The sequence below is a fragment of the Apodemus sylvaticus genome, chromosome 16, assembly GCF_947179515.1.
Source record: "Apodemus sylvaticus chromosome 16, mApoSyl1.1, whole genome shotgun sequence".
Lineage (NCBI taxonomy): Eukaryota > Metazoa > Chordata > Mammalia > Rodentia > Muridae > Apodemus > Apodemus sylvaticus.
In genome coordinates, this window is record NC_067487.1 from 39839451 (window position 1) to 39866428 (window position 26978).

At 39.3% G+C, this 26978-nt stretch overlaps 2 protein-coding genes across 4 annotated transcripts in view; one reads left to right on the forward strand and one right to left on the reverse strand.

The window, feature by feature from the left end:
* Window positions 1-21983, forward strand: Ccdc152 (coiled-coil domain containing 152). 2 transcript variants are annotated; one of them, XM_052159507.1, is made up of 8 exons: window positions 1-87; window positions 3642-3747; window positions 9235-9303; window positions 11242-11306; window positions 13157-13259; window positions 18895-19022; window positions 20835-20918; window positions 21191-21983. In XM_052159507.1, exons 1-8 carry the CDS (start codon window positions 1-3, stop codon window positions 21311-21313), a joined length of 765 nt encoding a protein of 254 aa, XP_052015467.1. In that variant the 3' UTR covers window positions 21314-21983. The 2 variants fall into 2 exon arrangements, with proteins under 2 accessions (XP_052015467.1, XP_052015468.1); XM_052159508.1 differs by lacking the exons at window positions 11242-11306; window positions 13157-13259.
* Window positions 21414-26978, reverse strand: part of Selenop (selenoprotein P) — an 11053-nt gene continuing 5488 nt past the window's right edge. For both annotated transcript variants that reach the window (XM_052159506.1, XM_052159505.1), the window contains exons 4-5: window positions 24922-25039; window positions 21414-22826 (exon numbers count right to left, since the gene is read on the reverse strand). In XM_052159506.1, coding sequence (XP_052015466.1) covers window positions 22224-22826; window positions 24922-25039 — 721 coding nt within the window. In that variant the 3' untranslated portion in view covers window positions 21414-22223. The remainder of the gene's footprint in view (window positions 22827-24921; window positions 25040-26978) is intronic.

Here is a 26978-nt window from a genome sequence, read left to right on the forward strand (position 1 = left end):
ATGGATCAGAACAGGGAAGAAGGCATGAAGAAGATCAGCAATGTGAATCTGGACAAACTGATAGATGACTTCTCGCAGATAGAAAAGGTAAGGAAAGACAGGAGAGCAAAGAGCTATAGAGAAACAAAAGGAAAGAAGATATTTGTCAAGGAGAGAAACTAGGAAACTGGGAAGAAAGGAAAACTTTTTTTTTTTAAGAAAAAAGCGAACTAGAGCTGGAAAGATATAGTGCTCAGTGGTGGAGCACTGGCTGCTCTAACAGAAGACCAGGGTTCAGTTCCCAGCACCCACTAGGCAGTTCACAGCTATCTATAACTCAAGGTCCAGAAGATGCAACACCCTCCTCTGGCCTCTGAGGGGCCTATGCACTTGTGGTGCACTTAGATGCAATCAGAACACACACAAGATAAAATTAAGTAAAAGTCTTAATTTTAAAAATATAAGGGTCAGTGCCTACATTTGATTTTATAAGGAGCTGTTACTTTACTGAGAGATCCAAATTGTCTTGTGTTTTTCATATTTAATGTGTTTCATGTAGGCTATATTTTGTATTTTAGTCTTTAAACATGAATGTTAACTATGCTAACTAAATAATAAAAGTATGGCCATGGCCAGCCACGGTGGCACACATCATTAATCCTAGCAATCCCAAGAGAGGCAGGCAGATCTGAGTTCAAGGTCAGCCTGTTCTACAAAGCAAGTTTTAGGACCACCAGGGCTACACAGAGAAACCATGTCTCAAGAAAAGAAAGAAAGAAAGAAAGAAAGGAAGAAAGAAAGAAAGAAAGAAAGAAAGAAAGAAAGAAAGAAAGAAAGAAAGAAAGAAAGAAAGAAAGAAAGAAAGAGAAAGAAAGAAAAGAAAGAAAGAAAAGGCTGCGAAGGCTAAGAATTCATAGGAGTGCTGATTTATTGTCCCAGAATCTCAAAGAACAGCATGCCAAGAATTTGCAAACACCAATAAACTTACTTTTTTTCCCCGCTTATGTTATTATACTAAAATGTATTGTTTTGTTAAATAAGCACACTTTTTAATTTTAAAAAATATGAACCAGGTTTGAATAATGAAAATATGTTTTGATAAACCCTTTCCTGTATTTTTAAAACTTTAATATTTTATTTATTCTTTGACAATTTCACACATTTATACAATGTTTCTTGATCATATCCAAGCCAAATTCCCCACAAACATAGCATGGGGGATGCACCCCAACCCCAGTATTTCCCCTACTACCCTCCCCACCTTTTCTTCCTCTTGTCCTCCTTCTCCTCTTCCTCCTCCTCCTCTTTTCCTCCTGCTGCTCTTCTTCCTCCTCCCCTTCCTGTTCTTCGTCTAGCTCACCAAGTGCACCCTGTGTATCCTGCATGCATGGGATGTGAGGTCACCCAGAGAATCTAGTCCACCTACCAGCAGCCACCCCACTCCCTGAGAGATCACTCCCTCTCACCTGTGCCAGTGTCAGGAGCTCCTCAACTAGAGACAGAGCCTCACAGGCCCTCCCCTCACACACTGGGATGCTGAGTGGCTTGCACATATCTCGGCTGCTGCGAGTGCATGAGTAGAACAGCCATGTCCTCCCCAGAAGGCAGTGCTGCACAGCGCCCTCCTCCTCTGGCTCTTGTGCTCTTTCTGCCTGCACCCCCCACCTTCTCACTTTACCTTATTCCTACTAACATATAAACGTGTTCCTGTGGCAAGGAAGCTAATTACTGATGTATTTTGCCAATGTTAAGGGTTAAATGGCAGAATCCCCACAAACTCCAAAATAGTTTTAATGAAAAGTGAAGTAGTTTTGTGTTTCAGTCTTCTACCATAATGATCACTTAGAAGCTAGAACATGGATGTATTCAGTTTTTCTCTATTCTGTCTATTCTCTTTTCACTCTCTTTGCCTAAAACTTGGCAAATAAATCTCTAGTCTTGAGATTAGCAGCACCAGGGAAAAGAAGTATTAATATAAGAAAGAAATGCCATATGTTTAGATGTTGATTTGAAAATATGCTATCATATTCTCAAGCATCTTAAATAAAATTAATTGTCCATTTTATAATTTGATATGATGTTCTGATGTTTAGAATATTACCTTTTAGAAACATAAGTGGTAATACAGATGAAGTAAAACAATGTGAGTTGCTAAAGATAGAAATGGGTGTCTTAGTTAAGGTTTTACTGCTGTGAACAGACACCATGACCAATGGAAGTTTTATAAAAGACAACATTTAATTGGGACTGGCTTACAGGTTCAGAGGTTCAGTCCATTGTTATCAAGGCAGAAACATGGCAGCATCCAGGCAGGCATGGTGCAGGAGGAGCTGAGAGTTCTACATCTTCATCCAAAGGAAGCCAGGAACAGACTGGGCATGCTCAGGCATCTAGGAGGAAGATCTCCAAGCCCATCCCCACAGGGACACGCTTCCTCCAACAAGGCCACATCTTCTAATAGTGCAATTCCCTGGGATGAGCATATACAAACCTTCACAATGGGGAAGTAGACAGATGTGCAGAAAACATAAGATTGACAGTAAACTAATAAACCTGAAGAGTTCAAGGAAGCTTATTGTACTGTTTACAGAGAAACAAGAGACATGTTCAAAATGCTTATTTATTGTCTGTAATAGAAAAACTCTAAGCAATAGATTTTCCCCCAATAGCATCTTCAAAAATAAAACTCAAAATAGCTGTAAAAGCAATGCAGTAGATCTGTGTGACATCGCCTCCCAGATAATAATGCAAAGTGAAGCAGCTAAGTGCAGAACAGAATAAATGGCATAGTCATGCCATCACAGAGTACTCTGGAAACACATACAAGGAATTGGCTTAGGTTTGTGCTAGCTTAGGTTTTGAGTCAAAAGCTCACTGTAGTATCCATGCTGGACATAAACACCCAGGCTCAGGAGACCCTCCTGCATCAGCCTCCACAGGAGCTGGTAGTCAACACCCACCATTATGCTTGATAGATTCCTGGGATTGACATGGGACTAAAAGATGAGTAATTGAAAGAAAGTTGCTCAGGTTAGCTCATATTTTTTTTCTTGTTTATAATGAGCTGATTTAATATTTTACTATGCCACTTCCCATGAGAGAGAGAGGGGAGAAAGAGAGAGAGAGAGAGAGAGAGAGAGAGAGAGAGAGAGAGAGAGAGAATGTACATGCGTGTGTATGTATTTCTGGAACTGAAATCTAAGGAGGCCTCATGAATGTTAGCATAGCACTTTATCTCTGGCCTGCATTTCCAAATCATCTGTGTTTCTTTTAAAATAGAAAATAAATCCAAAAGTCACATTCATCAAATTGTGTGTGCTCATTACAGTGGCTGGCATTATCCTCTGCATGTGTAACCTACCTTAAGTACACATAGAACTTTTCAGACTACTGTCTTGCTGGACTCTTTTTAGTATAACTCCAAAATGTGAGAAAACCTAGAGTGAAAGAAGTTGAGTCTTCTGCCAGATGCTGCCTGTGTAAGAAATGACAAATTGAAGGCTTGGTTCAGTATGGTTTATTTGAAATTATATCCCAAATTCAATTATTAGACTTTCAAATATTAAAATGGTTTATGTTCTTATTTGTCTTCATATTCTTAACAGAAGAATCAAAATAGCGTCATTGATTTTGTGATAGCATGTACCCCATTTCTTCTGCAGAAAATGATAGAAACCACTGGAAAGAACAACCTTCTGGATATTCAGCTGGAAAAGGCTAACAGTTTATTAAAGATAATGCAAACAAAAGAGACCTCAATGAAAGAAGGTTAGTTCTTTGCTGCCTGGAGAAATAATCTAGGAGGGTGCATACTGCAGTGTCTGACATTATCCCCTACATTTGTAACCTATCTTACGTGTGTATAGAATTTTCCAGAGTGTTGTCTCCTAGAACTCTATAGTATAGCTCCAAATTATGTGAATAAAACAGAACGAAGGAAGTTATGTCTTCTATTAGGTTCTACCCATGTAAGAAATGGCAAGTTGAAGGCCTAATACAGATCTATAAAACCACAGGAGGCAAAATCAGAGCTCCTGCTACACAAATGCAATGTGAGTCATCAGTTTTAAGAGTTATAAAAGAAGCTGTGAGCTAACAAGGTGGCTCAATGGGTAAAGGCACCTGCAGCCATGTCTGATGCCCTGAGTTTGAGCCATATAATCAACTGGAAAAACAATATCAACTACCCAAAACTGTCTTCTGACTTGCACATGTCATGTATAGGCATACACACACACACACACACACACACACACACATACAAAGTGGTAAAATGGAAAACCATTTAAAAGGAAACTATATGCATATATTTTCTTTTTATATTTGGTATTTATTTTTTTATTATAATATCATTTCTCCTCCCCGTCCTTCCTCCAAGCCCTCCCCTATATCCCTGCTTGCTTGCCTTCAAATACTTAGTCTCTTTTCTTCTTTAATTGTTGTCATGTGAATATATGTACATGTGTACAGCCTGCTCAGTCTATATACTGCCACGTGTATATATGTCTCTTGCTGTGTCTCTTGAGAGGCCCTAAGTAGGAATGATCCAGTCCCCGGATCTTCTTATACGTTTTTCTAATAAAAAGAACTGGGTTAATGTAGGATTAGGATTACATTTATACTATAAGATTGATGAAGTATCTTGTAGTGTCACAAGAAAGACAGTACTCCAGCAGAAGAAATAGCCAGGTGTGGTATGACATTACAAAATTCCAGCACTCCAGAGACTGAAGGAGGAATTAAATCCAACTATGAATACAGGGAGAGACACTTTCTCATCTCAAAAACATTTTTAAAGGGGAAAGAAATGAAAAATAAAAACCCATAATGATAGAATTTGTCAAAAACAAGTGAAAGTGCTCTTGATGACCAAAGCTGGAGTGATTTTATCAACAAAATAGAACAGTGTTGAATTGTATCCATAATGCAAAACAAACAGTCTTAATCCACTTTTATAAATAAATAATAAAGTAAGAAGAAACAGCTCTCCAGTGTGGCAGGGTTCCAAATAGTTTACGTTGTTCTCAGCTAGGTGGAGCCTGACTCCATGCACACTGGTCAAGTGTTGGCTGAGCAAAGCAAATCCCTTTCTGTAGCGAAGCACACAGCATAACAAGGTGGAATACATAAATTACATAGTGCTGAACTGGGTAAATTCTACCTCAGCCACATGATCGATGACATCAAATTAATACCATGCTAACACATGTACCTTTGATGTGATATGGTATGATGAAACTGATGTTTTGCATTTGTAAACTTCTCCCCATTTCTACAGCCCCATTGTAATCATGAGATAAGTGTCAGGCAGATTCCCACAGAAGGACATGACCAATAGTTCACAACATTGTCATGGTCTTTAAAACAACAGAAACAAAACTGCCATAGCAGAGAAGCCTAAGATGGCATGGCAAATAAATATAAAGTGGTGTGGTGGAGAGCCTCCAGGGTAAGCAGAGGAAGCAAATAGCTGGAACTAGGACTGAAGGATGGGTTTTAGTTAATAGCATATCAATATTGGTTCATTGGTTATAATAGATATACTGTACTAATGTAAAATGTTAATAATAGAATAATAGACCCCTATTGACTGACTATAGGATATATACATGTGTTTGTGTGTGTGTGTGTGTGTGTGTGTGTGATCTTTGCAATTTTCTGCACATCTAAAACTTTATAAAATGTCAAAGACATAAAACCATAAAAAACTTTTTAAAGTACTTATATTTATTATGGTAAAGCTTTTCTAAGCTATGTCAAAATCATAACAAATTATTTTAGTTTGAATTTGGTCATTGGTAGATATTTTTGGAGCAGTTTTAAATATAGAGAAAATGGATAAAAATATAGAAAATTCCCATATGTTCTCTGGTTTTTCCAGTTTCCCTATCATCAATATCTTGTATTTGTTACAGCTCCTGGAAAACACTGAATTGATATTTCACCTGGGCTAAATCAACCTAAAAAGAAGAAAAGTTCATTTGAACTTAAAATTCTGAAGAGTCCAGTCCATGTCCATGTGGCCCATTGCTTTGGGCTTGGTGCTGCATGCTGTATAGCCTAATGCCTGGCTGTGAAGTGGAGGAAGAGAGCTGGGTCCACAGTTCCTTCTGAAGGCATGCATCAGTGACCCAACTTCCTGCTAGATTTTGTCTCTTAAAGTTTCAACAACCTCCCAGTGGCTCCATGAACTAAAAACCAAACCTTTAGTCCATGAGCCTTTGGGACACATTTCAGGTCCAAGGCTGGAAGTGACATTTTAATTGCACTAGATTCTAAATTAGAATTAAAATCATTATCAGTGTAATAAATTATTAATAAATAGCTTAATAATCAAGAAAAATTAATAGGATAGCATAATAAATTCTGGAAGAAAGGATAATATAGATTAAAATTTGCAAAGATAATGAAAAACTTTTACTGTGAATCACTGAATGGTACTGTAGTTCTTGAATTCCTTAGCTACCTAATTTCTAATGGGGAAAAATGTGGTGAGCCTGCCATCTTGTGTTCAAATTTTTCAAAATTCTTTTTAAAAATTCCACAGAGCATCACGGTGATTTTCTTTTTTTTTTTTTAATTTTTTTATTCGATATAATTTATTTACATTTCAAATGATTTCCCCTTTTCTAGCCCCCCACTCCCCGAAAGTCCCGTAAGCCCCCTTCTCTTCCCCTGTCCTCCCACCCACCCCTTCCCACTTCCCCGTTCTGGTTTTGCCGAATACTGCTTTACTGAGTCTTTCCAGAACCAGGGGCCACTCCTCCTTTCTTCTTGTACCTCATTTGATGTGTGGATTATGTTTTGGGTATTCCAGTTTTCTAGGTTAATATCCACTTATTAGTGAGTGCATACCATGATTCACCTTTTGAGTCTGGGTTACCTCACTTAGTATGAAGCACTGAGGAAACTTCAACTACCTACTTTCACTAATTGCTAGATTCTTTAAAATAAGTGATGGTCATTACGGTAAAGAGAAGTAATGACGGGGCACATCTCTCCTATTACATCATCTGACACAGTAACATGTGAAGCAAGTTATCAGCTAATGTCTATCAAGCAAATGTAATGTAACCAGCATTGTGTTACTGGGAAATAGCAGCATCAAGAGAAGAGAAGGTCCCTGTGCAGTAATAGAAACCCTGACTAAGACGCTTTGGAACATTGATTCACAGCTCTCCTCTTGCCCAGGATTTAGTTATGAATCCAGGAAAACATATTGTTCAGCAGTAACAAAGCCTTGTCTTATACTTCCTCACTAGCTATGGCCCTCCACCTTTAAACAACCTTACTGTGATCTCTCTCTCTCTCTCTCTCTCTCTCTCTCTCTCTCTCTCTCTCTCTCTCTCTCTCTCTCTCTCTCTCTCTCTCTCTCTCCCCTTAGTGTGTACTTTGCTGAAACTATTGCATGGAAACACTTTTTGTGATTCCACATGTGAGTCCACATGTGAGTCACTTTCAGGAAAGACATTGCTAAGACACATGGGAAGATCTCTACTGTACTGTGCCTTAAAAAAGTAACTACTAAGTGTTGGGATTCATTTCACATAAGGGTGATTATAAAGGGTGATTATTAACACAAGCCAGAATCCTTAGAGAGGAGGGAGCTTGCTGGGAGGGGGTGGAGCGTTTCTTTAATCCCAGCATTCTGTGGTATTTTGAGATTGAGACCAGCCTGCTCTATAGGGAAGGTTCTAGGACTGAAAGGCTACATAGAGAAACCCCAGTTACCACCATGGTCCATGCGGATGTCCATGCATGGTCTGTGCCACCGCATGAAGACATGTTGGAGTATGTGGGCTGTGCTGCAGCAGGGCCATGTTGATGTGAGTGACCTGTGCAGTCACCTCAAGCCATGTTGATATTCATGGTTCATGCTGCTGACAAAGACCATGTCTGGCTTCATGGTCCTACTGCAGCTGGAGACTGTGTTGATGTCTGTGCTGTCACCTGAAGCCATGTTGATGTCTGTGGGCCATATTGGTGTCCTTGACTCATGTTGCCATGGAGGCCATATTGATGTCCTTGACCTGTGATGCCATTTAGGGCTATGATGGTGTCTGTGGTCTAAACTATGGCAGAAGACCATGTTCATGTCTGTGGTCTGTACTGCCACTGGAGACCATGCTGAGGTTGGTGGCACATGCTGGCACTGGAGATTATGGACATGTCTGTGGTTGGTGCTCCTGACTTTAAGGTTCAAGGAAGCTACTTTTGCAGTTATATCGATGACTGAAGACTCACAGTTAAGATAGAAGGATATATAAGGCATCAGTAAGAACCCCTACTTCCACTCACACACCACCCCCCAAAAAAGTAGCAGACTAGACAGGAAATGGTCAAAGAACACTCTTAAAATTGTGATAAGGATGCTGTAGTGTAGGTGTTCACAATTGAGGGCTTCTGGTGGAGGTGCAGGTGGGGAAGCACTCAGATTTCTTTAAGGGGCTGGCCACTGAGAGTTGCTCTAGTGAGTATTTGGGCAACACAAATTGGACTTGTGTTTCTTCTTCTTCTTCTTCTTCTTCTTCTTCTTCTTCTTCTTCTTCTTCTTCTTCTTCTTCTTCTTCTTCTTCTTCTTCTTCTTCTTCTTCTTCTTCTTTTCTTCTTCTTCTCTTGTCTTCTCTTTCTCCTTCTCCTTCTCCTTCTCCTTCTCCTTCTCCTTCTTCTCCTTCTTCTCTTCCTCCTCCTCTTCCTCCTCCTCCTTATTCTTCTTCTTGTGGGGAATTCATAAAAGGGTGGACCTGGGAGGACTAGGAAATGAATATGATGTAGTTAATGATGTGAAATTCCAAAATAATCAATAAAAGTATGAGAGAGAGAGAGAGAGAGAGAGAGAGAGAGAGAGAGAGAGAGAGACTCATTTGAGAAATTGGTTCTAAAAGATCAAGCTGTAGGCAACTTCTAGGGTATTTTCTTAATTGGTGATCAGTGGGGGAGGGCCCAGCCCATCGTGGGTGGTGCCATGCCTGGGCTGATGGTCCTGGGTTCTATAAGAAAGCAGGCTGAGCAAGCTAGTAAGCAGCGCTTCTCCATGGCCTCTGCATCAACTCTTCCTGCCAGGTTTCTTCATAGCAATAGTAGCCCTAACTAAAACCATATATTTAAAACTAAATTTAAAACTAAAATACCATATATTGTAATTCATCTTGAGATGTCTGATTGCTTTATTAAGATCACAGCATTTTGAGTTAAATATTATTTTCTTTCAGTTCTTTCTATCAATATTTCCAACAACTGCATCTTATGTTTTAGAATGTATTGCTCTGCATAATATGATAAAGGGGCTACAACAGACTGTACAGTATCAACACAATTTGAAAGGTAAGTTATGGAAATCATTCTTAAGAGCATGGTTTTGGCGCTAGGAAGATAATTGATTAAATAAAGTACTCACATGAGTACACTCTGTAGAAACCATGTTTTAAATAATTAAAAAAAGAAGGGAAGGAAGGAAAGAGGGAAGAAATGAAAGATGAAAAGGAAAGGGAAAGGGGAGTATGGAGGGAAAGAGAGAGGGAGGGGGGGAGTAAAAGAAGGCCCAGCATGGCATGCCCACTTACAGACCTGGTGAGAGGCAGAGAGGGTGGATCTCTGGGGCTCATCGGGGGCTCACCTCCCTGGGAGACTCCAGACCACTGAGAGACCCTGCCTCAAAACACAAGGTATGTTTGTATTGCTGATAGGAATATAATGTAACTGTTACCACAAATTGGTGATTACTCAGAAAAATGAAACATAGAATTACCATTTGATTAATAAATTCCACCCTAAGATATGAACAAAAAGAATAAAAATCAGAGACATGATTTTGTACATTAATATTCATAACAGCATTAAACACAAAGACCAAAAAGGTCGAAGTAGCCTCTTGCAGACTGAATATAAAATGGGCCCTAAAGGTCTAAAGGTATCCAGCCCATAGGAGAAAAAACACTGGGAATATTGTTTTGTTTGGTTGAAAATATTTTTGTATTATTGGCATATTTTTCACTTGAGGGAAAACAAGGGGGGGGTGTGCTTGTGTGTAAGTAAGAAGACAACTTGCAGAAATCAGTTCTCTCCTTCCACCCTCTGGGTCCTAGAATTGAACTCAAGTCATTAGGCTTGGAAGTGGGAGCTTTTGTCCGCTGAACCATCCTGCCATCCATACCTGCCCCTTGGGTTTCTACACAGTCTCATTTTGTAGTGTAAGCTGGCCTGCAACTTACTATTTAGCCCAAACTGGCCCGGTATTTGCAGCAATTCTTCTGCTTCAGTGCCCCAGCAGCTACAATTACAATGGAACCCATCACAGTGGCTTCTGAACATGCTTTCAAACCCATCCTCTGCTGCCTCATTCTCAGTGTCTAGAACCCAAACCCTAACCCTAACCTTTCCCAGTGTCAAGATGACCAAGGATTCCCACCACATGTTCTCACAGTATTTCAAATACAGTGCCACTGTACAAGGTTTATCTAATACAACTATTGCATCTGACATCATTAAGTTCTATGAAAAGCAGTAACTTCTTGTGTTTCTACATTTCCAGTGTCTAGCAGTGTTAGGTGCATACTTAATGAGCTCATGCATACACAGCAACTTTTTTTTTTTTTGGTTTGGGTTTTTTTTGTTTTTTTTTTATTTTTATTTTTTATTTTTTTAAATATTTTTATTTTCTATATTCTTTGTTTACATTCCAAATGATTTCCCCTTTCCTGGATCCCATGTCCCATAAACCTTCTTCTCTCCATCCATTCTCCAATCACCTCCCTCCTTTTTTTCTCTGTCCTTATATTCCCCTCCAATGATAGATCAATCCTTTCCAGGATCAGGACCTTCTCCATACTTCTTCATGGAAGTTATTTGTTATGTGATTTGTGCCTTGGGTATTCAGGGCTTCTGGGCTAATTAATATCCACTTATCAGAGATTGCATTCCATGTGTATTCTTTTGTAATTGGGTTACCTCACTTAGGATGATATTTTCCAGATCAAACCATTTGCCTAAAATTTTTGAGAATTCATTGTTTCTAATTGCTGAGTAGTATTCCATTGTGTAAATATACCACATTTTCTGTATCCATTCCTCCTTTGAGGGGCATCTGGGTTCTTTCCAGCTTCTGGCTATTATAAATAAGGCTGCTATGAACATAATGGAGCATGTGTCTTTATTGCATGCCGGGGAATCCTTTGGGCATATACAGCAACTTAAATGTTACAGATATTCCCATGTTAATTTTAAGTCCATTTAGTAATATATTCCTTGATTATTTGTACACAGGTGAAAATGAACAACTAAAAAGAAATGTTGATTTTATGAAACAGAAGTTAAAATCTCATGAGCAGGTGAGTTATATGCTATTGTCTTCAGTTAAACTCTTGAAAAGTGTTTATTCATTCAAATAAAAAGCAAGTTCCTACAATTAATAAATATTACTAAAAATTATGTGTAAGTATAGTGTATATATATATATATATGTTACATGTGTAAAAATCGTTAAGAAATGAACAGTAACTTTTGAAATTCTGGTCTCTTTTACAAAAGTAATGTACTAATATCACTTACACACTTTTTCTTTTTACCAAGAAGAGATGCAGTTATTTCGCTACATAGTTTTCAGTTGTGCTAATAAACTTATTTTAGAGCATATTCTGATGGTTAGTAGTTTTGACTCTTTTACTATAAAAGAAATGAGTCTGTATTCTTTATGATTTGGGTAGTCATTGTACCATCCAAATAATGGAGGACTTCATGTAGAGCACAAATTAGTTCCTCCCAAGTTCCTCCCAATGTCAATACTCTACATTTTCTTCTCTCCCTCAGGAACAGTGTAGGATAGTGCAGAACATCTAACACAGTGCCTCAAAAATACAAAAGGCAAAATAAATGCCAGTCCCTATCCCTCTACCCTTTGAGGAGATTTGTATCACCTTTTTCTCATAACTAAGAGCCAACATATCAAGGTCAAAGGTATCCAAAACTGAAGTTAAGTCTGTAGAGGCTTAGCTTGAAGGATCTTCTCCTACCTAGACAAGTTCCTGTATGAGGAGCTCTTGAGAAAACACTGGCTTATTCTAGAGCCCAACCGGGGACTTCTCAATTATCTTTACCAGAAAGAAAAAGCATTCTGCCTGTGATTTTGGAAGATTTAGCCTTTTATTTTAGTACCTCTAGGATACTGCTTCCCCATCTTTTTCTCTGCCTTCCTTCCCCCTCGTTCCTTAACTCTCCCCTACTTCTCTTCAAATCTCTCTGTGACCTGTGTGAGAATGAGTGACTGTGAGTGTGTTAGAGAGTCTGTGTATGTGTGTGTTTGAGTATATGTGTGAGAGAGTATATATGCGTGTGAGTGTGAGTATGTAAGAGAATGTTTATGTATAAATATGTGTGTGTGTGTGGGTGTGTGTGTGTGTGTGTGTGTGTGTGTGTGTGTGTGAGAGAGAGAGAGAGAGAGAGAGAGAGAGAGACAGATAGACAGACAGACAGACAGACAGATATGAAAATAGAAGGGATATGATGAGGGAAAAGGCTAAAGGACATGGGGAAGAAGAACAAGAAAGGGCAATGGGCAGTGCATTATTTACTTTTCTAGTTGCAGCAGCTAAATACCTAGCAAGTAACAGTTGAAGAGAGGGAGAAGTTTTCTTTAGGCTTACAGTTAAATCACAGCAGAGAAGGAAGCATGAGGCAGCCGGCCACATTGCAACCATAGTCAGGAAGCAGATTTTAAGCAGAAAGTGGAGGCAGGCTATCAAATCTCAAAGCTTATCCACAGTGACTCACTTCCTCCAGCAAGGCCTTACCTCCTAAAGTTTCCACAGCCTCGGACAACAGCAGCACCATCGGGTGACCAGGAGTGCAGACACCTGCGCCTGTGGAGGACAGTCCACACTGAAACCACAAGGAGCAAGAAAACCAGTAAAGCGCATGCTCTGATGCAGAGTCTAGGTGTCTGTTTAGAGAAGACAAGGGAAAGGACCAACTGAGGGAGGGGAGGGAGTGTGCAGGCATGGCACGGCCCAGTGGTAGGTCTGTGAATAATGGAACTTGTCAATTCGTGTGTGCCTACTAAAGAGGTAATTGAAAGTAAATAAAAACTATTGGATATACTTGCATGTCAAACCGGAAATTTTACCTTTCTAATTTTCAAAAATTATAACTATTTTATTGAAAGTGGATATATTTTACTTTCTAGGAATTTAAGAATAATATCGCCAAACTTATAAGTGAAATGAAAATCAAAGAGGAGGAGCACAGAGCCGAACTGAGCAAGCTCTATCAGGATATGCAGAAAAAAGGTGATTTTAAAAGTTTATCGTATTCAATTCTGACATAGTGTGGCAATTTAAAGGTGCCGATTATTTTTCCCAGTAGTAGTATTCTTGAATGAAAACTGTCTTCATGTATTTCTATTTGTTTTGTATATTTATGCAACGTAAATATAATAGTTCTAAATTCTATTCATGTTTGTGCTCAATTCTGCCTGATATGAAACAGTATCTTTATATAATTAATTATAAAAGGTTTAACTAAGTTTTTAATTATATCCTTAGTAATATGGAATATAACTTTACTAATTCTCCTCAGTAAAGCAGCTCTCATTGCACATAGGTAGGGAGTTGCTTTATTTTCCAAACCATGCTTAATGACCCTATCTTTATGAGCATTGTATATAAAAACTGACTGGAAGTCAGGCCTAGGCACCTATAATCCCAGCACTTGAGGCAGAGGAGGGAGGCACGTAACTAACGGTGAACCTCTGCAGTATACACCAATCCACAGGAATATGGCAAAATATTGAACAGACACTATTCTAAAGCTATACAGGAAGAAAATAAGCATAAGAGAAGATATTTAACCTGACTAATACAAAATTTCAAATTAAGATTATAATTAGTCATAACTGAATCTTTTAAAACAGCTAAAAGCCTTTTTAATTTTTTTACTGTGATCTGAGAGGTTCATTTCCATGACCACCACATAACATTTTCAATGAGACCTAGAAATGAAAGCATACAACACACAAAGACCTGACTGAATATTTTTTAATTGGTTATTTTATTTATTTACATTTCAAATGTTATCCCCGCTCCTGGTTTCCCCTCCGCAAACCCCTATTCCATCCCTCTTCCCCCCTGCTTCTATATGGGTGCTCCCCCACCCACCTACCCACTCCAGCCTCACCTGCCTAGCATTTCCCCACCAGGGGCATTGAGCCTGCACATTGATGCCAGACAAGGCCATCCCCTGCTACATATGCAGCTGGAGCCATGGGCCCCTCCATGTGTACTCTTTGGTTGGTAGTTTAGTCCCTGGGAGCTCTGGGGGTCTGGGTGGTTCATATTGCTGTTCTTCCTATGAGGTTGAAAACCCCTTCAGCTCCTTCAGTCCTTGGGGATCCATCCCATATACAGTCACCAAACCCAGACATTATTACTGAGGCCAAGAAGTGCTTGCTAACAGGAGCCTGATATAGCTGTCTCCTGAAACACTCTGCCGACCCTGATCAATACAGATGCAGATGCTTGCAGCCAACCATCAGACTGAGCAGAGAGACCAGAAAGGAGGATTTAGTTGAAGAACAGACTGAATGTCTATAGCAGCTTTATTCGTAATAGCCCAGAGTTGTCATCATACAAATTATTAACTAGAACTAGTGTTTTAAAATTCATAGTACATTGACCCACAGCCATAAAAAGGAACAGAACTGATGCACTCCAGTGTGGCCATCTCAGGAGCATTATGGTACATGAAGGAAGCCTGGTGTGGTGGCTTAAATTTTTAGTTTGTTTTTTAAGAAAGGAACGAATATTCCTTGGTAGTCAGAAGCCAGAAAGAACTGCATGCTTTGCAGAACTTTAACATTAAGGCCTGAGAAGTGATTTCAAATATGGCCATATAAGGCAGATGTTTAAATGCTCAAAGAATACCCTAAAATTGAAGACACAGCACGTGGAGTTACAGGATTTGGAGTTTGCCCTCCTGGTTTTTGGACTTGCTTTGTTCCAGTGTTTCCTCACTATGTTCCCATTCCTAGCTTTTAAAAATGATAATGTGTATTCTGTGCCATCATGTGCTGGAAATATATAACTTGCTTTTTAAATGTTTATGGTGGTTAGAATGAAGAGATTGCCATGATTCTCAGAAAAGACTTCATTCAGACTTTTGAGTAGTGACATTGTAACTTTCCCTCCATAGAGCTCTCTTTGGCAGATGGCTCATGGCTCTGGCATCTCTATGGTCAGGGTCTCCACTGTAACTGAAAGGTCTGTGGAAGCCATGTACGATAACTGTGCATTTTCTACCATCACAGCATTACGCAATGGTCTTCCAGAGCTTCCTGCAGCTTCTCCAACATTGTCACACATTCCCTGGCCGTGCTGGCTCTCTAAAGCCACAGAGGAAGAATCCCAACACATCCTCAGTGGTACTTACGCCTCCGAAGCCAGTACCACGTGGATGACACTGCTAAGCTGAGAGCCAACTTAGGATCTACTCACTCCTTGAATCACATTTGCAGCAGCTTTTTAAAATATTTTTTTAAATTGCATGGATATTTTGCATACATCTATGTCCATGTAATATGTGCATGCATTCCCCGCACAAGATGATGTGAGATCTGATGGAACTGGAATTACAGGTGGTTGTTAGTTGTTTCTGTGGGTTCTGAGGACTGAACCCATGTCCTGTGCCAGAACATCAAACACTCTTAGCTGATAAATCATCTCTCCAGTCCTGGTAGCTTTTTTTAAAATCCAGTTTCTCTTAGGCCTCATCCTTTTACAAGTTGAAAGTTTTACTGACAAGAGGCCTCTCCTTAACTGTGCTAATCTCCTTCACAATGACAGATGTTTTCAGCACTTGCCTTGGCTGTAACATTAAACTTCTTAATGTTTGTTCTTTTTCTCTCAAAGCTATTATTTTCTGGGGTTCCCCCCCCCCACTTGCTCTTTTTCATAGTGGATCTACATAAGGAAAATCAGTAACAACATCCCACATACCTAACATTGTGTAGTCTTGAAATTTCCTTCATCTCAGGGCACCGGTAGAAAACAACCATTTTCTTTCCCAAAATATCACATGAATGGCCTTTAGCTCTGCTGCTGATAAAGTAAGTCCTTGTTTCCCTCTTAAACCTCTTGAGCAAGGGCCTCTACACTCCATACTATTCTCAGCACTACCTGTCTTTCAGGTTTCTACTGGGGCAGCCTATTAAGCTCTGCTTACAGCATTCAATTGCTTTTCTAGTTCAAAGTTCCAGTCTTCCCATTTCTCAAAATATCAGTGTGGTTAGGGTCTTCACATACTCTCTTACATTAGTTTCTTAGTAAGTTATTAGTAACTTTTTTTCTGCTGTGATAAGATACCATTACCAAGGCCACTTATAAAAGGGAGAATCTATTTGGCTTAAAACTTCAGAAGGCGAGCAATGTCCATAATGGCAGCAGGGGGCCAGAGCAAGAAGCCAAGAGATCATGTCTTCAACTGCAAGCACAAAGCAGACAGAGTGAGCCGGAAGTTCACCGTTCACCACCACCCATGCACTTCCTGCTGCAAGACTACACTAGCTCCCAAACAGCACCATCAACTGGGGGAAGTGTGCAGATACCTGAGCCTGTGGGATATGACGGATTCAAACTGCCACAGGCCTCAAGGCAGATACTCAGAGAAGAAGACATTGGACATGTTAGGACGTGATTGCCTATTTCCTGCTTTTGCTTATTATACAAAAAGATTCAGCAAGAGAAAAACTATTGCTTAAGGATGTATTCTTTGACCATTTTGTTAAAATAAGAAAATCTGGAATGAAGGCTTCTGAGAAGGTGAAGGCCATCTCTACAGTTGTATTTAGAGGAACTAACATGGCAACAGTGGCTGTGGGATCCTGATGAGGCAGTGGCAGTAGAGAGACAGACATATAGTCCAAATGGGGAAAGTGAGGTCTGGAACTACGTCATGGAGTAGCTGTGGATAGAAGTCACTTATTGGTGGGGTTTGTGAACTGATTGGCTCTTATTAAAATAAAATACTTTCTTGAATCTCCCATCTTTGATGATGTGTTATTAGCAAGAATAAGAAATCTCTAAGAGAACAGGAAATTGGACTAAGCACAGACACGTGATGTTGAACAGGGAAGAGGCCTGATCACTTGGGAAAGTTATAGCAAGGGCTTGCAGGTCTGCAGTCAAGTATGTAATAGTTCAGACTTTCTAAACTAGCAATCCAAACCTGTGCCCCTTCCCAGCCACTGTGTATCTTATTTTGTAAGCTATTTTTGCTTAAGAGCACAAAGAATGTATTCGTTTAAAATACCTTTGTATTTCAAATACTATGCAATATCTTACCCAAAATACATAAAACCTACCCTATACACACAATTTTAAAATATGATTTGTTAATAAAATTCACATTCTTAAAAGTTCATTTACTTAAAAATAAAAAATGTAAGCACATTATTGTTTCAGAGGTTCAGTCCATTATGCTCCTGGTGGGCGTGTGGGGACCGGCAGGCAGGTGCCAGAGCAGTAGCTGAGAGCTGTTATCTGTATCCTTTGGCAGAGACGCTGAGCTTGACAAGGGCTTTTGACACTTCAAAGGGACACACTTCCTCCAAGAAGGCCACCCCTCCTAACCCTTTCATATAGAGCCATTCCCTGGTGGCTACACATTCATATGGCAACATTCTTATTCAAACCACCACATCTCACACATATGTGCTTTGCACAGTCTAGGGTGCTACATGCGTACAAATGGTAAGCTATGCAGCCGGGGTTCCCATTAAAACCACAATTTAAAACAACCTCTGGGTCGTGGGCTCATCATGTACCTCTTGTTCCTTTCCCCTGAGGTGGAGCCAGCCTTCCTGTCAGCAGCTCTCGTTTGATGATGTAACAACTGTACCTAGCAAATGACTTTTATGTGCAGCTCTGCCTTAAAGATAACAGCACCCTGACAAAGGCTGCTTCCATCTTAGGCTCTTTCAACAAATTTGGTTTAAAATTCTCTCACTTGTGGCACTACAAACCCCTTCAGCTCCTTGAGTCCTTTCTCTAGCTCCTCCACTGGGGACCCAGTGCTCAGTGCAATGGCTGGCAGAGAGTGTCCCCCTCTAGGCAGCAGAGGATGGTCTTGTTAGACACCAAAGGGAGGAGAGACCCTTGGTCCTGGAAAGACTTGATGCCATAGTCTAGAGGAATACCAGGAGAGGGAAACGGGGGAGGGTTGATTGGGGAAGGAGAAATGGCTTATGGGATTTTGGGGGGAACCAAGAAAGGAGCAACATTTGATATGTAAATAAAGAATATAATATATCTAATAAAAAAGAAAGCCTCTCTCACCTTTTGGATGTGAAATGTCCCCCCACAGGCTAGCATGGTTGAACACTTGATCCCCAGTTGCTGCTGTTTGGAGAGATTGTGAACCTTTAGGAGATAGAGCCTGCCTGTCCCCGGGTGGTAAACCTTGAGTTTACCCACTTGTGTTATGTGTGTGTTCCCCAGGTCCACTGAGACCAAGCAGCGACTGCAGACTCCCAGCATCACAGAGCCACCATGGCTATGTCTTCTCCACATGGTGGCTGGAATCCACTCATACCCTGAACCAAAATAAAACGTTCTTCCCCTAAGTTGCTTCTTGTTGGGTATTTTGTTTCAGTGACGGAAAATGCAACTAATATAATTTCCTCCCAAGCTGTCAGCATGTTGCCACCTTTCTCCCCTATCATCCCAGTCACGTTGTAATTAGTCTCTGCCTCCTACCAAAAGGAGAAATTCAGTGAAAACATGCATCACATGTGGTTTGCATGGGGTGTTTAGTATGATGCCTAGTATACAGGTGAGCAATAGCATGTTGACTAAATACATGTAAAATAAAGAAATGACATCACATAACTTTGAACTGTTAAGTGAATGAATTTGTTTCTGTTTTATTTAGTTGAACTAAATGAAGAAAAGCATAAAGAACTAATGGCTAAGAAGGAAATGGAAATATCAGAGTTAAATGCAAAGCTGAAAACTCAGGAGAAGGAAAAGCAAAGTGAAATCCTCAGACTACATCTAGAAGTAGGTGTTCGCAAGTCGGCTATACGGGAGCACGTTCTGTAGTGTAAACCGTGCTTTGTTATTTCTTATTGCAATGACATAAATATCAGACCTAGATAAAAGACCCCACACTTTCTCATTCTTCAGAAAAAACAATGCTCAGTCTACAGGACACAGGCTTTCCAGCACTTGGTCTAAAGAAGGTCCTAGCTTCCAGGAAGGATATTGGTTCCTCTGAGAATGAGGACAACTCAGGAGTCGCCCGTAGTCCACGCAGGCAGCATAAGGTCTCCATTCCAGCATGGGAAGAGTACAAGGAATCCTCAGTGTTTCTCTGTCCCCAGGAGAAATCATGGAACCCTTTTGTTTTATTTGGGATAAAAACAGACAAATTTCTCCATAACATATTCCTATGAAGATATATATTCGAGAAGCAAAATTCCTTTGAAACATTTGTAAATGTATTTTAAATAAGTGTATCTCATAAATTTTTTAGTTCTTTACTTCTTTCAATAAGCTATTCAGCTATGTGTCAGAATCTCAAGGGGACTGATGCATTAACAGAATACTTGTCTTTTGCATTTTTTTCTAAATTCTACCAACATTTTTTAAGATGTATTTATTATTATATGTAAGTACACTGTAGCTGTCTTCAGACACTCCAGTAGAGGACATCAGATTTTGTTACAGATAGTTGTGAGCCACCATGTGGTTCCTGGGATTTGAACTCAGGACCTTCAGAAGAGCAGTCAGTGTTCTTAACTGCTGAGCCATTTGTCCAGCCCCCCCCCCCAAATTTTTTTAATTATATGCCATGGCTTCCACTCATCCCTACTTCCACATTACATTCTATAAATATTCACAGATCTTAATTGACATAAGTTACTATTCACTTAGCAGAACTTTGCTATGACTTGTTGGGAGTCTGTATGTAACAATATGGGGCAGAAGTGGGGAATATATTTGTTGCTTCAGAGGGATTTTGCTGTTGCTATGGCTACCACTGTGCTTTTCTTCTGCTGGTCCCATATCCTAGTCAAGTATTCCACAGAAGGGCTGGATGGCAACTGACACACAACAGGCCATATCTCATGATGTACCAGTTAGGAGTTGTGTTTTATTTGCTCTGTGAACCACGGCACTAGTCTCGTCTGATCATGCTGCTTGAGTAGAACACAAATGTCTTTATCTATCTTTATTATAACTATCTTTTCTCTCCTTCAATCAGAACACAATCTCATGGAAAACTTATTCTAGTTTTCTCAGAGGACATGCTAGGATAAATATAAAAGGAAGAATTGTAGTGGAACATTGGGCCAAAAAAAAAAAAATGGCTTATGAGAAGAGACTTAATATTTTCATTTGAATCAATTTAATTTTTTAAAACTGCTTGAATTGACTAAATCACATCAAAATTTTAATGTTTAGCTTCAAAGTTTGAAAGTCATAAGAGCTGTTCTCCTAAGTCTGTGAATCACACTGGTTTTTTACTGACAAAATTACACCAGTTGTGCCGTGAACATCTTTTCTGGCTCAGTGTCTGAGCACATGCCTCGCGGGAGGAGCACCAAGAGCAGTGGCTCCTATGGAGGCTGTGTCCCGGTCTGGCCCTTTGTAAAGCCACACAGTCATTGTAACCCCACACCTGCCTGATGCTTGTTTGGATGTTCTTGTTCTTTTTTTCAAATTGTTTCATAAAGGCTTTTCTGTCTGTTAAATGGAGTGTGTTCAATTACAAAATACATAGCAAACATGCTTTTCCTGTAGAAACATTGTTCATGAGTATTAAACTATAACACCCTTAATAACTTTCTCTTCTTGAATTTGGTTCAGTTTGACACTAAACTAGCAAGAGCCCAGACTAAATCAAAATCATATCCGGATGCTACTATTTTGCCGCAAAGTATCTACAGAAGGGTATGTGCATTTTCCGATAACTATAAGCTCAGCGAATTAATTGTCTTAGTATGTTCCTATAAAAATTACCTACTATTTATTTTAAATATATTAAATTATTTTTGTAGTCTTATAGTGTTTCTCTTTAAATCACACAAAAAACAAAGGGGCAGGTCTTTCAGAGTAAGATAGTTTTTAAAATACAAGTGTTGTGATTGTTATTTTGTAGTTCATTATACTTAACCTTACTATTTGTTAAGTTGCTGTGACAAACTTTTCTCTCCTTCATTTAGAAGCTTCAGCATCTTCAGGAGGAAAAGAGCAAGGAGATCGCAAGTCTCCAGAACACTATCCGAGACCTAGAACAGCGCCTCACAGCCTCCAAAGACAACCGCCTCACACGGAGACGGTTTTGAGCAGAGTGCTTAATGCATTAGCTACACCTTAGCTTTAAAAAAAAATTAAAAATTCACTTCTATTTTCAATGTGAGCATGCTGAACAGTAAAGACACACACTTTAAGGCTTTTTAAATTGCATTTATTTTGATACATCTGTACTGTAGCCAGTTAACTCTGTACTCCATTCTTGCTTAATTGTATTAGCCATAAAAGAGCTCAGGTTCATAGGACTGTGTTTCTCTATTAAACCATCATTGATTATGGAAATACTGTCTTAAGCAGCACACAGTTTAACACCATACTTTTCTTCCATTACTTCTTTCCAGAGAGTCGCTCACAACTCAGAAGAGTAATACAGCATTAGATGAAGAAAACAAGATGCAGATATATGTAATGAAACTCCAGCTAGGAGTCTTAGAGATAAAAAAGATAAGTAGGTATTTAAAATGTAGTCTGTTAAAGATTTACTCAGTTTAAAATGTAAGAGAGAAAGACAAAGTTTCTGTTGTTTTAAGAGTTTAAGTAAAGAAAAAACTGGAAAATATGTCTTTGTTGTTCTTTCTCCGTTCTTAATTACGAGCTATCCAACAGAAACCCCTAGGTCATAGTTTATGTTTCTGTTCTCATCAATGTAACCAGAACACTGGAAAAAGGAAAAAGAAAGACATATTAACCAACGGCTGCAATCACTTTTCAGTTGCCCCACTGTACAAATCTGATTTGGAGGAAATGTTTTGTGGCATAAATACTTTAAACTTTAGAAGCCAATATGGTAGATTTCTCTCTGTTTGCACACATCCAATTTCAACTACTTTTAGTTCACTGATTAATTAAATGGGTTGTAAACATTCTTGAAATGAAATTGTGTCTTTAGGACAAGTTGGGGAGAGTACACTTTATTTTAAGTATTTAATTCGAACGTCATTTTCATTTCTTGGTCTTATTATCTCAGCTTCAGTTGGGGTTGGTTTCTGTGGGGCTATCAGGCTGACTGTGTCAGGCAGCTGGAGGAGATCGACACTGACAGGATTCAATGACTTTCTCCTCCGCGAAAAGCCCCTGTCAGCTACATAAGGATGGGAGGTTTTCGGCACACTGTCAAGTGATTGCAGACCCTGACTTCTCAAATATGAGGTGGCGGCAGTGGCAGCAGCAGCTGCTGGGCGGAGCCCCAGCCTCCTGAGACAGCTTACACAGGAGCTGGTTTATGCAGCCCCTTCGGCAGAGCTTCCTTTGGGCAAGTGAAAGTTGCAAGCCTTCGCTTGCCGCCATGTCTCAGCTTTCTAAGTGGCCCTGCCTGTGCTGGCTCTTGTGCCTGTGGTGGTGGTGGTGGTGCAAGCCTGCAGGAGGGAGCGCTGCCTCAACATCGGATGGCCCTGGTTGCTGGTTCTCTGACGGCTTACTGCTCCCAAGACTCTCGTGCCCATGTTTGTTGTGGTGTTTGTGGTGGTTGTGCGTCTCTGAGGGCTCCGCGGATTTACTCGCAGTAGCCAAGGACACATTTTTACAGAAGTCTTCATCTTCAAGACTCTGGAACAAATTTATAAATCACTTATTAACAAGATTATAGAATTACCATGAATGCATAAAAAAAGTACTTGTAGAGCCAACATATGTTATTCCAACAAGTGAATTGGGATACCCTTTGCTAGTATATCAATGAAAACGGTCCTAGTCTCCACGTCTACAACTTTTATAATAGGATTAAAGAAGCCAAACCACTACATTTCTCTCTGTAAAATCAAAACTAAGTAAACTGACTGAGAAAACTTATATCTTAATGAAGCCAGCCAAATATTTCAGGATCTTAACCTCAGTTGTGCTGTAAGTCACTTTTCAAGCCTGCTGTCTGATCTAATCCTGTTTTCTAAAGCTAAAGATCTTCTCTCTGACAACTCAAAAAATGTCAGCAAGGACTGGCAGCTTTTCATTCTGCAACGTGAGGAAATGTTTTTAATTTCACCAAAGCTTTGGTAATGTTTTCACAGCTCATTGGGTAAAAATGGCATCATAGCCTACTTTAATTGACAGCAGCTTTTTTCTCTCTTGGTTGAACAAATAATGTATCATATAATTGATGGTGTCTGGAAGACAGCAAAACAGAAATGTGCCGAGCTGATGTACGTATCAGATCCTATTATCGTTAACAAATAGTTAATAAGTTTTAAGCCTACTGTAGGAAATCTTTTTGCCTTTTTATTTCAATATGGCTGGGCATATTTATAACAGACATTTCCACAAATGCTAAATCAGAAGTAATCCCAAAATATAAAAAATTAAATCCTGATAGCACTAATTATTTAAAGTACTTAAAGTCAGATCAACTTTAAGAACTTTATTTACTGGGCCTGGAGAGATTGCTCAGCAGTTAAGAGCACTGACTGCTCTTCCAGGGGTCCTGAGTTCAAATCCCAGCAACCACATGGTGGCTCACAACCATCTGTAAAGGGATCCAGTGTCCTCTTCTGGGGTGTCTGTACCTACAGTGTACTCACATACATAAAATAAATAGATCCTTTTTTAAAACGAAAAAGAAAAAAGAAAAGAAATTTATTTGCAACCCAGTCTCCTCATCTTTAAAATCTGGAAATAACTCTCAGAATTTTATAAATATTAAACTGTCAGAGTGGTATGATCAGCATGACCTGCCAGAATTAATTGGTTAAATGACTTGTTGAAGCTTCCTTTAGATCTGGGGGGGAAATCAGAAACTATAGCTAATATATAATTTCAGAACATTTTTTTAAACCTATATTTAAATTTTAAAAATCTGCCCAAATTTAGGAAACATTGCTTAAAATTATTTTCTCTTAAGTATGACAAAAATTTAGTCAATTAAAAATTTTATAGACATATTTAAATGTAGAACTTCTCATAACAAGAAATAAATACTTTCATGGTTATTAGGAGATATCAATAATTAGTAGTACACATTTCTTTTTCATGGGAGCATTACTTCAACTTACAGAAATGGAAGAAAGGATCGCTCTTTAGCAAAGCTGGTTGTCCTGAATCCTTGACAAATTAAGTAGTTACCTAGTTTCAGTTCCCTGACAGGTAATCACAGATGAGCTTTACTCTGACATGCCCAGGTTACCACAGTCGCAATATTTTAAATGTTGACTAAGTTGTTCGAGCATTTATTCTTATGCAACAACATCCATTAGTAACTGATGTTTTGTTTTGTTTTACTAATTGTAAATATTTATTTTTACTTCAGGTGCATGAGTGTCTTCCTTCCATGTATTGAATGCATTGCATTTGTGCGTGATACTTCAGAGGCCAGAAGATGGCACTGGGTCCCCTGGAACTGGAATCTTAATGGCTCTAAGCTACTATGTGGATGCTGGGGACTGAACAGGGCTACTCTGCAAAAGTAGCAAGTGTTCCTAACCACTGAGCAATCTCATGGTTGGCTCAGCCACTCATGGTTGGTTTGTTTTGAAAGCCTCTCTAGATAAAGAGATCAATACAAATCTTGAAAATATATTTTAAAGTGTGTAACCAAACAGAAAATGTGCATTTAATTTTTTCCCTTTATAATTGATGATGAACCACTTATTCAGATAGATTTTTAAAGTTTTTCCTTATTCCCCCAGTAAAAGCATTTGAGAAAAATACGTACCGTGAGAGAGCAGTTTCCACACCTCTTCTCACAGTAAGCGATCTTAATGGCTTCTTCAACATATGGGAATGTGAGAAAGGAGTAAGGCAAGCCAAGGTGGTACACAAGGCGGCCACATCTACAATGCAAGCACAGGTTACGGCTGTAGGATCTGTACTGCGACCTTACCAGGGCTAGATGGTATTAGGTGCTGTGGGCCAAGACCCTCCCATGCCTTTAATAGATGTCCTTGAATGGAGTCTACGGTTGTGTTTACAGTATGTATACCAGTTCAGATTATAGCAAGAATGCACTGAGTCTAATCTTAGTATTTTGAAATGGTATACATGTCACTAAATCATAAAAGGAAAAATGTGCAGTAACTGACTCAAATACATATTTAATTTTAATTTTATATTCTGCCAAAGACTAATCACAGGACCTTTTCATAACTGCTTAGGCAAGACAAAACTTCACAGAAGCAGAAATCATAGCACAACAAAAACAGTATCCAAGCTTTGGGCAGAATCTTATTTATTTATCATTTTTGTAGTGTAGGGATCAAACCCAGGCCTTACGCATCCTTTCCCTGTGCTCTGTCAGTGAGCTACATCCCCAGCCCTCCCTCCCTCCCTCAATACTTTTAAGGTAATATTGAATCTCATAATTAATTCAGCTTAGCCTTGACTTCACTGCGACATCAAAGCTGGCCTGGGACTCATGATTCTCCTCCTGTCTACTGACTATCACAAGTACAGGCTTGAAAGTATATAATACATGCATGTCCTATGTGCACCAGCTCATTTATTCAGAGAAACATACCTGACATAATAAAGTCTTCACTAAAAGAACTAGAATTATAATTTAACATTCTCAAAAATGGTAAGGTTGAAGTGTCCATTTGTTACTGACATTGGACCCAAAATATACATCTTTATATGAGTGCCAAAGTGTTGTACCTTCCTACTGACTAGATCAGTTCAGAGGTCTGAGAGAATGAAATGTAATGATAAAATGATATTTAATGTGAGGCAAAGCAAGCATTCAGCCCGTGTGGAGCCAGAAGAAAGCAGGCATTAACTAAGAATGTTTCACAGAAGACAGTATATGCACGGAAATTCTCTAAAAATATGAACGTTTTATTTAATCATAGATTCCAAAACAAATCCGTACATATCATGCTTAAAACAATTATCATGCTTAGTTCAGAAATGCATAGCTATAAATTTGTCAATTAATTTAGACACAAATGAGTGTGGTCATTAATCTGTACAATATTAGGAACTATGTATGTTATGCAAATGGATTCTTCATTTATTTAACACAGAAGGAAATGTATAGTCAGTTTTCTATAGCTGCCAAGTGAAATGGTGGACTCATAGTTAACTTAAAAAAGTCATTCAAGCCAGGCAGTGGTGGCGCACACATCCCAGCACTTGGGAAGCAGAGGCAGGTGGATTTCTAAGTTCAAGGACAGCCTGGTCTACAGAGTGAGTTCCAGGACAGCCAGGGCTACACTGAGAAACCCTATCTCAAAAAACCAAAAATAAAAAATAAATCATTCAAAACCATAAAAACCAAATCCTTTACTACTAAATACAAATCAGGAAAGAAACACCTGAGAAGCAGATGCAAACGTCTAAGGGAGAAGTAACACGAAAGTCACCTGAGGGGCTGATTATACAGGCAATGTAGATAAATGCAAGACTTGGAAGCTGGCTACAAGGAATGACTACAATTCCTTAACACCTGCCTGTTTTCTGAAGGACAGATGGCAACAAAGCCATCACCCAAGACCGAATTGTCATGTTCTGCAATGCAGTTTAGCAGATAATGGGTACTGCTGGCCTCCCTCCAAGATGCACAGAAAGGTCAACGTTCCAGGAATGAGTGTCAGAAGAATGTAATTGATATCTTTTGATTCAGTTTGAATCGCCGGATTTAAGATGTTTGTGACTCTAAGTGTGGAACACATACCGCGGACTGGCGTTCAGTTACTGTCTTTGAGCTTAGGCACTTATTTCACTTCACTAGGCTATATATGGTCATCGTGGTCAGAATGTTCAGTGTGAAGAGAA